The following is a 14,617-nucleotide window of genomic DNA, read 5'->3' on the forward strand; positions in this document are numbered from 1 at the left end:
CTGGGCGGCGCGGCTGGCCCGGCTGGCGGCGGCTGGAGCGAGATCGCGACGCGACACGACGGCGGCTTCCCGAGCCCCGCCTGGCCGCCCAGCGCCGCAGCTCACCCGAGGCCTGGAGGGGTCTGGGCCGCCGTCCACGGTCGCAGCGTCCTGAGGCGGGGGACGCGCCGGGTGCCCCCAGCTCTCCTCTGCCGCCTCCTCTCGGGCGGGCGGCCTCCTCCTGCGCCTCCTTCCCTCGCTCCCCGCGGCTCCCGCGACTTTCGGGAGCCCGGGGGCGGCCTGTGGCGTTCAGAGTCCCCGCCGGACTGCGCCTCTTTGGACCTTGAGGGGAAACATGCGTTTGCCTTGGATCGTTTTAAATTCTTAGTTTGGGATCCCCGCCCGCTTGCCTCTTCCACCCGCGGGTTTTCCCTTTTTTTTTTTTCCTTCTTTTTCTTTTTTCCCTTTTTCCCTCCCGCTCTCCTTTTTTACTCCCTCCCCCTTTATGCTCGCCCACCCCTCTCCCCGCTGCTGAGAAGTGAGGGAGGGTCTCGGCCTCCAGGTTCCCTCCCCATCGGGGCCCGGGCGAGCATGGGGGGCAAGCAGAGCACGGCGGCCCGCTCCCGGGGCCCCTTTCCGGGGGTCTCCACCGATGACAGCGCCGTGCCCCCGCCGGGAGGGGCGCCCCACTTTGGGCACTACCGGACGGGCGGCGGGGCCATGGGGCTGCGCAGCCGCTCGGTCAGCTCGGTGGCGGGCATGGGCATGGACCCCAGCACGGCCGGAGGGGTGCCCTTTGGCCTCTACACCCCCGCCTCCCGGGGGACCGGCGACTCAGAGAGGGCGCCCAGCGGCGGAGGGTCTGCGTCGGATTCCACCTATGCCCATGGCAATGGTTACCAAGAGACGGGCGGCGGTCACCATAGAGACGGGATGCTGTACCTGGGCTCCCGAGCCTCGCTGGCGGATGCTCTACCTCTGCACATCGCACCTAGGTGGTTCAGCTCGCACAGTGGTGAGTCCACGGGTGGTGGAGGCTTCGGAGGGTGGAGAACAAGGGAGGGCGCGCCGAGGCGCCCCAAACCTTCACGCGCGTGCAGAGGTTTGGATATGGAGCGCGCGACCTGAATCTGTCTGCTTTCCCCTGGTTCCGATCCCGAGGGATCCAGAAAGGAGGCTTCCGAGCTCGGAGCCAGGCGTTTTAGGACTTGAGGCGTTTGTTCACTTGTGGTAGGGCAGAGTGAAACCTGCCTCCCGAGGTCCCATTTATTGGTATCAGAATCCTCAGAGAAGAGGTCTTGTCTGGCTGGGAGGAAGTCAGCTTGGGTGTCTCTAGCACTGCAGCATCGTGTCTACCTCGCCATTAACAGAAAAAAGGATCCACTTTGACCAAGCAGTGTCTTTTAAACAAAGCAAAGGGTGTGAAAAGAAATATAATTGGGGGGGCAACTGGTGTTTGCATTAGGGCTCTCACCCTTCCTGGGAGAGAGGGTGCCCAGTTTTGCTGGAGATCTGTTTGATTTGTTTAATGTGGAGCAGCCGGTGAGCTTCTGGCAGAGACAGGTGTGGCCTGCTGTATTGAGGGCTCCATCCAGGGAGCCTCCCTCTGAGGCTTTGCGGGACCTGGCTCTGGTCACCCGTGTAGCATGCAGTAAGCTCTGCTCAATGGCTCTCACATCCCTCCATCTTTTTTTCTTCCCCTCCATGCTAAGTGTTTGCTCTTCCCATGAATCTGCATCTTTTCATACCAGAGAGCCTGGCAAGGTGGGATTTTCTTGCCTGGCTATTGACACATGACAGGGGAAGAGGAGGATACAGAGAACCTGAGTGAATTCATCTTCTGAACTTCTGGGCAAAAGGTTGGAGGAGGGTTTCCCGGGCTGTGGCAGGAGCTCCTGGAGGAAAACAGGTCTTTTGCTCAGCTAACCTGAAAACCCAGGTTAGGTGTCTAGAAAATTGCTTGAAAAAGGGTGTAGAACCACTATCTGCTGATTGGCAAGTCGAAGTGAATAAGTTACACATTCAGATTGCTTTGGGAGAGTTGAGAAAATTTAGATATTTAGGATAAAAATTGCTTCTGCCCTTCAGGATACTTTATGGAAGCTATATTTTTTGGATCGTGTTTTAGCTATTGTGAAATAGGGCAGACTTTTTGCATCCCTTTTTTTACTGGAAATAGTCTGAATTTGTTTTTGTTTTCAATTCTGTAAACTTGAATTTGTGAAATAATTTTTGAGGGAAATAGTGACTGATTTAGAGTGACTCTTGAAAGTGACTTTTGGATTGTGAAGGTATTTTAATCTCTAAACAGTCCTCCAGGTATCAGTGGGAAGTCTCTGACCTGTATGAGACCCTGCCCTGAATGCAATGTAAGGCAGGATGCCTTTGGCACTTTTAGGCATTTGATCAGTTTTAGGCATCTTTTTTTTTTTTTAACTTTTTATTGTAACTTACATACAATTCAGAATTTCTGTATTTAAACAATTTCATGTGTACAATTCAGTAGTATGGATTACATTCACAGTATTGTGCCACCATCACCAACATAAATTATCCCAGTTTTGTCTTCACCTCTGTGCTCATTAAGCAATAATTCTCCCAACCCTACCCTCTGGTAGCCTGTAATCTACTATCTGACTCTATGAAATGTGCTTTTTCTAGGAGTTTTCATATAAGTGAGATCATATAATAGTTGTCTTTTGTGTCTGACATGTTTTATTCAATCTGATGTCTTCGAGATTCATCCATGTTGTAGCGTGTATGAGAGATTCCTTTTATGGCTGAATAATATTCCATTGTGTGTACATACCACATTTTATTTACCCATTCATCTGTTGATGGTCATTTGAGTTGCTTCCTCTTTTTGGTTTGTGGAATAATGCTGCTATTGACGTTGGTGTACAAATATCTTTTCGAACTCCTGATTTCAGTTCTTTGGGGTATATCTATATATACTAAGAAGTGGAGCTGCTGGACCCATGTAGTAATTCTATTTCAAGCTTTAGGCATCTTGATATTACTAGCTTTTCAATATATAAAGCATAGCTCGGAAAGAGTCAGCTATATTTATGAGTGGATTGTGATTATGTTTTTTAAAGAACTTTCCCTAGTATTTGGCTTTAAGTTAAATTGACAAGCATTATGAGAAGATTCTCTAAAATCAGAGTTATAATTATGTGTTGTAAAACAAATGTCATCTTTTAAGGACTTGTCTGGGAAAGGGAGGTAGGGAGTTCACTTTTTGCTAAAGTTTCTTAAGTCTATCTCTTACTAAAAACCTCTTTATCCCTATATCCCTATCCTGTTACCAGATTCCATGCTTGAGTTATAAGCTTATAGTTGGATTCCAGAATTTCAGGCCCCTGGGTTGTGAAACCTTAGATTGCTTCCCCCGCCCCCCTCACCCCATTCATTTGTGAGGCTAGGGAGAGCCACTGAACCATGGGGTTACAGGAAAACCAGGAGCACTTTAGGGAAAGTATCTAAAGTGGGGGAGGAGAGGGTGGATGCTAGTGGTATTTTGGGCAGTGCGTTCTTTACTGTATAGGACCATCCAGCCTGTTGCAAAACACTGAGTATACTTGGACCTATTCACTAAATGCCAGTAACATCCTGCAGTTCATTATGATACCCCAAAATACTCTCACTGGTGGTGGAATGAGGGGATACCACCCTGCTTGAGAACTACTGCTTTAGGGATTCCATCTTTTACTCAAATGAAGTAACTCGCTTTTCCTGCATGGTTCATTTGATATGAGCCTTCCTAATTTCACTTTTCTGCAATGGGGGTTGTTTCATCTGGAACAGGTCATGGGATCTTCTGGAGCACCTCTTCCTGTCTTGTTCATTGCGGCAAGAAGAGAAACTCATTTCCCCTTTAGAGCCTTTGAGTAAGGTCTTAGCAATTTTTGTTGTTGTGTTGTAAAATTAGAAGGTTAATGATTTCAGTGCACAATTGACTAGATACTAGGAAGTTGATATGATATGGTTCTTATATTTTCAAAGTGCTTTTGGAAGTCTTTATGGGGACAGTAATCAGACCTTTCAGGAAATAAAGGGACTTCAGTGTAGCTGAGGCCTTGTCAAAGAGAATTGAGCATATACTGTGGTAAGAGGTAGAATACTGGGATCCTAATCCCAGCTCCTCCTCCAAGTAGGTATGATCCTGGGCGAGACCTCTTTGTAGTGCCTCATCTTTGTTATTTGAAAAATGTATCTGGTAATCCTTGGCACCCTATAAAGATTGTTCCCCAGAACTCGTGAGAGTATGTACTGTAGTCTCATTTGTTTTCTCTGGGTTCTTACAGTTTGCTGTGCTATGACCCTAGCATATCCTGTTCCCTATGTCTGGAATGCTTTTCCTTCCATTCTTCACATGGATAGCTCCTTCTGATCCCCTAGGTCTCAACTTAAGTTTCTCCTCAAAGAGGTTTTCCTTGACCACTCTTAAAAATTGGCCCCCTCCTGTTACTTTCTTCAGCTCCTTACCTGTTTCTTTAATAGCACTTAACACATTTTATAAGTATTTTATGTTTACTTATTTGTTTTTACAGTTTGACTAAATTCTAAGCTCCATGAGAGCAAGATGTTGCCTCTTGCATTGTGCCAGCACAACAACATTTGTTGAGTGAATGATTTTGAGTATTTTGTGCCCATCTCACTTAATCATCATTGTAACACTTAAGGTGAGGCTATTTTCATTCCCACTTTACAGGTGAGGAAGGAACTTAAAAAGGCCAGACAGCTAAGAGGTGGTGGAGCTGCCATTGTAATGCATGCAGGTCTGCGGATGCCAGAATCTGAGCTCTTAACCATTACACTCTCCTGCCTCTCATCTTAGAACATAAGGAAGCAAGATAATGTCCTGGAAATTGCATTGGCTTCTAGTTAGAGAGCCAGGCTCATCTCCTGGTTGGATTACTAATTAACTGCCTGACATTTCACCTTGGGCAAGTGAGTCATTTAGCCTCAGAATGGCAGTTTGTTCATCTATAAGATGGATATAATACCAGTCCTGCTTATCTTGCAAAGTCATCATTGTGAGGGTCTCTTGAGATAATCAGCATATGCAAAAGCAAAATGACATATAAATGGAAAGTGGTTTTATTCCTATAGGGGCACTTCTCCTATATCTCCCTGCCTTCTTTGATTTCTTAAAGAATTTGATGGGCAGAGAGCTCTACTCTGGACTGTATCCCCATAATAGAAGCTAGTGCTCTCTACTGAAATCTGACCTACAGTGAGAGGATATTCACAATAATGAATGCAGTTGAGAAGAGTTGCTTTATAATCAGAATTTGAGTGCCTTTGTACATTAAGATTTAAATTTTGCTGTAAGGTGTTTAACTCCTAATGATTGTTTGGGTTGTACACCTGGAGGTCTGGTCATTCTTTGTAATAGTCTTATTTACCTCAGAACATGGATTTCTGGATGTGGGGAAAAAACACAAAAGATCCACCATATTGGAGGAGGTTGCCTGTGTTTTCTGGGTCCTACTATAAAATGGCTGCTCTTTGTTTCCCAGTGCCTGCCCAAGCAAAAAAAAAAAAGTAACTATAAAATAGCTGGTCATTTCATTCCGCTTCTTAGTCACATGTATGTATACACGTGCACATTCAGGAAAATCTAATTTGTGCCTGGCATACACATTTATCCTCTGTTGTTACCAAGCCATCTACTGGGGCTGACATAAGGTAACTTTTGATAAGTCTTTGAACATGCTAGCAGGATATCTCATGGGTTCTATTTTGCTGCCACTCTAGGGTTCTCAAGTGATTTAATTTTCTTTATTCTTAAATAATTAGGGAGAGTTGGCAACTCCATTGGATTAGATCATAAAGCCTCTTTGTACCTCTCCATAGGTATGCTAGAGGTAACAGGCCTTTACATGGTTTCTGGAGAAGGAAAAAGCATTCTGTGGTCTCAAAAGAACATGATGGGGTCCCCTGCTCTGCAAAAGTCCTTAAGATTTTTTTTAAAGACTAAAGTCTTTAGTTCTTTATTATCATGAGGGCTTATTTTCTATAAAGTAAAAAGGTTACTTTGAAGAAAAGATTATTTCTTGAAGGTCATAGTTAACTCCTCCCTGTAGGGGTTTGAAAGGTGTTGCAGGAAACGGTGGTTGGCTTTTAATGTGTTTGTTTTATGGGATGTGTACATTTTGATATTAAAGACCAAACCCAAATACGTCACAAACAATATCCTGGGCTACTCCACTCTTAACCAAACAAGTCTACTTAGTTTTGGGAAAAGAAATGTGCTTTGTATTTTATTTTTAACTTTTAAATTGTATAATATAACATATATACAAAGCAAAGAAAGAAAAAAGCAATAGTTTTCAAAGCACTTTTTAACAAATAGTTATAGGACAGATCCCAGAGTTTTTCATGGGCTATCATACCATCATCTCAGCTTTTTCCTTCTAGCTGCTCTAGAACTTTGGAGACTAGAAGGAATATATGTATTTTTTGTCATCACTTTTTTTCTTTTTGCAAAAATGCAATATATTTCAAAGCACAACACAATAATTAGTTGTGAAACAGATCAGAGTTTGGTATGGGTTACAATTCTATGATTTTAGGTTTTTACGTCTAGCTGCTCTAAAATACTGGAAACTAAAAGAAATATCCAAATAATGATTCATCAGTCATATTCGTTTGTTAAGCCCTACCGTCTCTATATAACTCCACCATCCCCTTTCATCTTTCTCCCCCTCTTTAGGGGTATTTGAGCTATGCCCATTCTAACTTTTTCATGTTGAAAGGGACTGTCAATAATAAGGGGTAGGGAGATGGAACTAGCTGATGTTCTGGAGAAGCTGATCTCTCTAGGTTGCAGGACATATCTGGTCCAGAGACCCATCTGGATGTTGTAGGTTTCTGGAAAGTTACCCTAGTACATGGAACTTTTGTAGATTCTTATATATATTTTAAATATACAATATTCAATCCAAGTTTATTGGGCAATGAAATTTTAGTAAGCCCATTTGTAAAACTAAAATTAGAAATAACTTTGTAGGGGAGCGATAGTGATTTAAATGGATATTGGTTTAGTGCCTACCAACCCTTGAGTAGGGTTGTTTTTAATGACAGTGAGTCACTGAAGTTGTCAATCTTGTGTTAGCCTAAAAACTAAATCCTAACCCCAGTCTTGTAGTGTGATGGATAAATGTCAATTTTTATCTATTTCTGATAAAATTCTGAAATAGACAAAGGTCTATTTCATGACCTTTATCATGGCCTCGTCTGAATCAAATGACTCACAGTGATTGCTCTAGTGATAGGCTTGAGTATGAGAAGGGGCTTCTCATAGAACCAGTGTGAGAGAGTGAGTAGTTATCACTTCTGGATCTTAGTTTCTCATAAGGACACAGGTTTATCCTTGAATCCAACAGATAGGCTCTGGCCTTTGATATGCTGCATGGATGCGAGGTGAATTGCAGGTATCAATGAATATCCCAAAGACCAACCTTCAAATGTGAAGCGAGTAGAAAACCAAGTTTGCTCTTGAAACAGCAGGTGAGGAAGTTTCTAGACTAATGAGATGTTGTTTACCTTAAGATCTCCTTGGAATCCATAGACTTGAGAATACAACTTTCATTTTGTTGGGAGAAAGAGGAAGGGGTAATTGGCTGGATCCCTGTAAACTCTAAGTTAGATGGAGGCTTGATAAGAATTTGTATTGCACTCTTAGATATATAACAAGAAGAGGACAGACACAGGTAAAATGGCTTCTGATTTCTATGGTTGGAAAGGGTTTATCTGAAGGTTTCTCCGTAAGTGGTTCTCCAATTTGGCTGTGCCCAAGATTCTATAAGAGCTAATTAACAGTGCCACTGACTAGACCCCACTCCAAGAATTCAGTAAAGCTGAAGAGAGACTCCAGAATCTGAATTACCCGCAAATGATTCTGAAAGTATAGTCAGAGGATTGTCTGTAAGTGAAGCTCAGTTCTACCATGAATTTGGTTTTTCTGTCCCAAAACCAAGAACAGTGAGTGATTTTTTTGTGTGCATTCATCAGCTTATTTTCAATATTATTAAACTAATCAGGTATTTCCTAATCAGGATCCATACAAATCTTTTCATAGCTTCCAGAGGGTAGGTTCGCCCAGCAAGATCATTATTCATTATATGACTGTTTTCTTTTACATAGAACTAAGCTTTTTTTTTTTTTCCTATAGATAGACCTAAACCAATCTATCTTGGTCCTAAGAATTAAAGTTAATCCAAACAGAAAGTAATTGGGTCAATATCCCTTTTCCTTCTGTGTTTGTTTTCCCCTGATTTTTCTTATGAGGCATTGAAGGGTTTACTGAATTATATCCTTTCACATGCATCCTCAGCCAGGTAGCTAGTCAAGGTAAAATCTCAGGATGAATGCAGACTTTAAAGTAGACAGAATACCTGTTTTTCCTTCTCTCTTACTGACCCCAGCGTATGAGACTTTTTTTTTTTTTTTTTTGAGATCTAGTGAACTAAGACAATCATTTATTCAGCTAATATTTATTGAATGCCTCTGGTATACCAGGACCTGTACTAGGTTGCTGGGAATATATATTTATTATAAAGGCGTTTAACATAAATTTGTTGTTTCTAAATCTTTTTTTCTCACTCTCCTGCTTAAGGAAGAGTCTGAGTGTTATGGCTTCTAGGTTTTACCTTCCTAATCATTTCCTCTGTTGAATTAAATGAATTCAGGTATTCTCTTCATGAGCTGCCACAAGGCTAATAATTGCTCTACTTTTCAGTTACACTGCTCATTCTTTCCTAAACCCTTGTTTCTGGACCAGGCAGGTGATCTTTGTGGTCCCAGTCAAGTGCTAACTAAAAAATTGGTCCTCTGTCTTTTCAATGAAAGTATTTTTTGAAAATTTTTTCCAACCGTTTATGTATATCCTTGTCATCTTTTGAGCCACTCTTTCTGATCATCACATTGAACAGTATTTTGTAGAGCATGATTCACCACTTTTTTTAATCCCTCTATGTAAAATTGATCCCAAGCCACAGTTACCCGTATGGAAATGTAAGGAACAGCTTTCTTCTTTGGTCTTAGAAGTGTATGTCTCTGACCTCCCCAACGTTGACATTTAATTACTTTTTTTTTTTTTTTTTTTTTTTTTTTTAAAGGAAAGACAGAGAGAAGGAAGGAAGGATAGAAGGAAGGAAGGAAGGAAGAAAGGGAAACATTTTTAAACATTTTCTTGTTTTATTGTATTCTGTTTCTCCGTTTTTGTTACATGGGCTGGGGCCGGGAATCGAACCAAGGTCCTCCGGCATAGCAGGCAAGCACTTTGCCCGCTGAGCCACCGCGGCCCTCCCATTACTTTTTTTTTTTATTTATTTTTTTTTTTTTATTTTTTTTTTTTTTAATTGCTTTTTAAAGTAATTTTTAAAAGCATTGTTTATGACAGCCAACACTGGCAATTGTGATGTCATTTCCCCGGAAATAATTATTATATTAAGTACGTTTTGCTCAAAGTAAAGAATTTAAAAGAATATCCCATGATGAGCTATTTTGTGAGGACTTGGGCTATAAGGAGGCTCCTTGATTTTGGAGGGTGATTTTTGAAGAAACCGCACCTTACCTTCACGCCTATGTGGTCCTCTTGGTCTTGTTGAATTAGGCCTGTCAGAGGATGGCTCTGATTCTCTCGTTGGCGATTCTTTTAGCTTTGTAAAAAGAATAATTAAGTAAGTCATGCTTCACAAATAGTGATTCTCAAAATTAGTCTCTTCTGTATTATACTATACAGTATCTTTTAAGGTCAAAGTTGTTTGTTAGCATGTAGGAAAAACTTAAATTTGGAACAAGGTAGAAATAGAACTAGAACCTAAGATCCTGGCCTCCAGCCAGCTTAGTCATTTTGTCCAGGTTTTTCAGCTCTTTCAGGATCTTTTCATTTGTTTCCATGTTGAATAACCCTTTTCTCTGCTGAGAAGGTACCTTTCCCTAGAGAGCTATTGGAATTACTTTATCCTGGTGTCTGCCTGAGTATTCTGGGAATCCAACAAGGATTTGAGGGAATCCTTGGGATTCCAGCCTAACGCAATGAACACTTGGTCTACCATAAATACAAATGAGCTCCCTGTCCTATTCCATTTAGGTCATTTACACCTTTAATACCCTCAAAGGTATAATACCATTTAAATCAGCTTGTCAAAGAAGTTTTATATTATGTTGCTGCCTATTACTCTTAACGGGTATCCCCAAATACCCGTGTACTCCAATATTATAAAATGTCCTATCTGTTCAGATATGGTTGAAACATCCACACCAGAGCAGAACTATAGGCAAATCTAAGACCTATGATGAGGACTGACTTGTTTCAAGATAGCTGTCCTCCATCTTACTATCTGATGAGTCCAATAGTGTTGGCCATGTTTAACTCATCCATTCCCTACCTCCTCTCTCAGCCCAGTGACCAAGTACAAAACAAAAGGAGAGTGAGTCTAAATGTCTCCAGTATTTTGAGGTACAAGGAATTTCCTATGAAGTGGCAGGCCTTTGAGAAATAGTATTATGAGCTGTTCTGTTTTGCTGTGGCTTTGGAAAACCTTTGGATTCCTCTACTGAAAATCTGTTTGAAAAAAAAAATCTTTTTAATGAAACAGTGTGAGTCACAAAGCAGCCACCCCTTCTCATAATAGCATTTCTCACCAGGGGAATTTTTGGTAACTGTTGGGGGAGGGATTTGAGTAGGTTGTGGATGATAAATCCCTTGGTGGAACATAACCAGAGGCTGCCATATCAGAACTCCGGGGCTTTCCATGCTGACATGAAGCCCTGAATTCAGAGTGCAGGACACAGCAGAATAGAATCAGGCGGCTGTGCTCAATGAGTCGCAGCAGGTGCATGACCAACGAGACTGGAGTTTCAGCGCTCAAAAACCGTTCTTTAAATGCCATCTTAGGGTAAAAGGATAATGAAATTGAGGCTTTTGGTCAGGGCCAGGGAGCCATTTACAAGCAGAGTATCAGCTTTCTGGACTAAGGGAAGGCTGTGGACCTAATGATGAGAATGTAGGGATTGTGACTAGTTCCTTCATGTCTGTTTCCTTTCTCCATATTGTGAGATGGCCTCATGGCGCTTGGTACTGCCATGATGGCCTTCTACAGAGAGAAGATTCCTGCACGGTCGTCTGTGCACTTAAGATTTTAGATCTAAAGCACTTGGCATGACACCCAAAGGAAACACATCACCCAGTCAATCACTTTGCAAGGCAGTGGAAAGAAAATGCTAGAAATACTAAAAGCTTAGAATAAACCAGAATTATAATGCCAACATCCAAAGTGTCTATCTTAAACCTCCCTGCCAACCAAACCTAAGTTTTAACTGTTTCCAGCTTTGGTGATTTACAGTTCTTCAGTGCCCACGTGTGAGTTACAGACAGAGGAAAGTCTGGGAGGTTGTTACATCTGTGTGAGGATCTGCTTTCCTTTGGAAAGTCCTGGCTGTCTTCACGCCATGTTTTCCTGGCTTTGTACTTTTCTTCAAAGCCTCTCACCAGATCCAGGTCCCCAGAGCTCAGTAAAGGGAAACAGGAAGTCGGTGTTTGATGCGTAAGAGTCAGAATAATTAATAGAGAAAAGGGCACAAGCACGGAACTGGGAGGGAAAACTCTGGGCCTTAAAAGTACCAGGACTGAAGGATACATTTATCCTTTAACAGTGACTTTAACCAGCTCCCTCAAACAGGGGAAAAGCAAGAGGCACCTCTGCTCAGAGATGACTAATTTTCCTTAGATTATATAGTGGAGATTCAACACTATTATATGATGGCAAAAAAGTATCTTTTGCCTAAGGAGTTCAGAGTACTTAAGGAAAAAGTGATCATTTCCGTGTCACTTTTAAAAATTAGTAGAAATTACTTCCCCATCTCTCTTTTACTTAAGGTTCTATGGGGTACATCTTGTCATGGGATCCAGGCAGGAGCCTGACCCTTCCTTTTCCTGTCAATTCACTTTTAGTAGCTGAACTTTCAAGTTTCAGTCCCATGATTGCTAAATGGAAAAAAGGCTTTCGCCGTTTCAGTTTTGTTTTCACTTATACCTGTCAGGAAATCAAACAGTGGTGTGACTCTAAGAACTTCTTGGTGTCTTAGAATCTTTTTCAAAAATTTGCTATTTCAAGCATTCAAAGAAGATAATTACCTATCAAGCAGATTAATAACATTACAGATATAATTTTATATACCCCTCCCCATTCCCATTGTTCTCTTTCCCTCCCCATAGGTGACCACTGTCCTGACTCTATAGTGTTTATCATCCTATTACTATCATCCCATTATACACTACATGAACCTATCCAAAACAGTATTCATTTTACTTGTTTCTTTTCTTTTTTTTTTTTTTAACGTGGGCCGGCACCAGGAATCGAACCCAGGTCTCAGGCGTGGCAGGTAAGAACTCTGCCTGCTGAGCCACTGTGGCCTGCCCTTGTTTAATTTTATATAATTTTTTTTTTTGTAATCTGTATCACAGCGTCACTCTCCTTTGGTTGTATATATAATAATCCTCATTATTCATAGATTCCATATTTGTAAGTTCACCCACTTGCTAAAATTTATTTGTAACCCAAAAGTCAATACTCACAGCACTTCTGTAGTTATTTACAGACATGTAATAACTGTGCAGGGAAATTTTGAGTTACCTAATGTGCAAGTTCCTGGCTGAGATCAAACAATGCAATACCTTGCCTTCTTGTTTCAAATCTCATACTGTAAACAAGTGGTCTTTGTATGGTCCATTTAATGGCATGTTTTCGCATTTTTCCTGCCTTTTTTTGTTGATTTCGATGTTTAAAATGCCCCCAAGCACAGTGCTAAAGTATGTGTAGTGTTTTCAGAGCGAAAGAAGGCTGTGATGTTCCTTATGGAGAAAATACTTATGTTAGATAAGCTTTGTTCTGGCGTGAGTTTTGGTGCTGTTGGACATGAGTTCAATGTTAATGAATCAACAATGTATACTCTTTAAACAGAAGCACACATGAAACAAGGTGATAGATTGACTAATTGAAGAAAATGTGACCAGGGGTTTGCAGGAACCTAACCTTCCTAAGAGCAATGTTGCCTTATTTTCTAATTCAGTGTTTGTCATGACTTCACAGAAGCCAGCTACTACAAATGACAAGAATTGACTGTACCTTAAAATAGATTGAGATATATAAATCCATTTTAATACCTATTATTTTAGCACATTTTCACTGCTATACTCTATTTTATGAAAAATCACAAATATTACCATTTATTTATCCTTTTTTTTATTGTTGGGTATTAGAGGTTAATTTCAGTTGCTTCAAGAATGTTTTTGTGTGTTTCCTTATATACCTGAGTGAGTTTTCTAGAGTGCATCCTTAGACATGAAGTAGCTGGGTCATAGGGTGTATAGATCTTATACCCTTGCTCAGTAGATCTTCAATTGCTTGCATCAATTTACACTCCTGAAATAGCATATTTTTGCTTGCTCCTCATCCTTGCCAAAACTTGATATTTCAGTCTTTAATTTTTGGAAAGCTCTAGTGGGTATGAAATGGTATATCATTGTGATTTTATGTTATTTATATATTTGAGAATATATTTACATATAATTATACATTAATATTATATATTTAATTCGGATGTCTCCTCTTCTATAAAATGCTTGTCAGTCTCTTACCCATGTTTATAATGGGTGGTTCATTCTTTCTTACTGACTTCTGTGAGTTTGTGTTTTTGTTTTCTGGATACTATTTCTTTGTCATTATATGTTATGCAGATGTATCCCTCCAAATTTGTGTCTTATCTCTTTTTAATCTATGATTTCTTATAATGAACTCTAATTTTAATGTACTTGACTATTTCAGTGTTTTCCCTTATGGCTTATACATTTCGTGTCTATAGAGAAAATATTTCCCAATTTCATAAAGATATTATCTTATATTTTGTTATTAAAAGTTTTTAAATTTTACCTTCCTTATTTAAGTCCTGGAGTATTAAAATTGTTGAATAGGGTAAGATGGGGATATATTTTCCTTTTTCTGTTTCAATAACCAGTTTTCTGAGTAGCATATGAGAAATTGTGAAATCTTTTCCTACTAATTTGCAAAGCCCCCTGTAATATATATCAAGTTTCCTTCCAGGAATATATTTGTTTCTTCACTTTTTATTCTGTTCTGTTGGTCAGTTGTCTATTTTAACAGTTCTTTCTGTGTGGAAGGGCAAGTTCTTTCACCTTGTTATTTATTCTTCCTCAGAACTGTTGGCTAAATAAAGCTTTTTAGGGGACAAATAGGGAAATCCAGATAGGATCAACAAAATGAAGAACAGAGTACCAGGAATCACTCAGTTTAGAGCTGGTATTCTTTCTTAATGGTAGGACATCTGGCAAACCAACCATAATGGGCAGTTTCAATTCTGTTTTCTTCTATATTGCAAAAGCAATAACATTTTTCCTGTGTCCTTGTATTGCAAACAGCAGAATAAACAATTCCATATGCTAAACACAACAATCACAACAACAAAAACTGATTCGCTATTTTTTACCCTTTATGCTTCCAGATAAATTTCAGAATCTGCTTGTCAACCTTCTGTGGCAGAAATGAAACAGTATTGGAATTGCACTGAATTTATCAGTTGCCATTTCTATAAAATTGAGTCTCTC

At 40.5% G+C, this 14,617-nt stretch overlaps 1 protein-coding gene across 9 annotated transcripts in view; it reads left to right on the forward strand.

The window, feature by feature from the left end:
- The window catches only part of ZNRF1 (zinc and ring finger 1), a 112,875-nt gene continuing 98,258 nt past the window's right edge, over positions 1–14,617 (forward strand). For 4 of the 9 annotated variants that reach the window (XR_013163703.1, XR_013163704.1, XR_013163702.1 and 1 more), the window contains exon 1: positions 1–994. Coding sequence is in view for 6 of the 9 variants with exons in the window: in XM_077133046.1 (XP_076989161.1) it covers positions 571–994 (424 nt within the window). In the remaining 3 variants the exon portion in view is untranslated. The remainder of the gene's footprint in view (positions 995–14,617) is intronic. The other 5 variants (XM_077133043.1, XM_077133041.1, XM_077133044.1 and 2 more) reach the window with 3 other exon arrangements.

The sequence above is a fragment of the Tamandua tetradactyla genome, chromosome 16 (assembly GCF_023851605.1).
Source record: "Tamandua tetradactyla isolate mTamTet1 chromosome 16, mTamTet1.pri, whole genome shotgun sequence".
Taxonomy (NCBI): domain Eukaryota; kingdom Metazoa; phylum Chordata; class Mammalia; order Pilosa; family Myrmecophagidae; genus Tamandua; species Tamandua tetradactyla.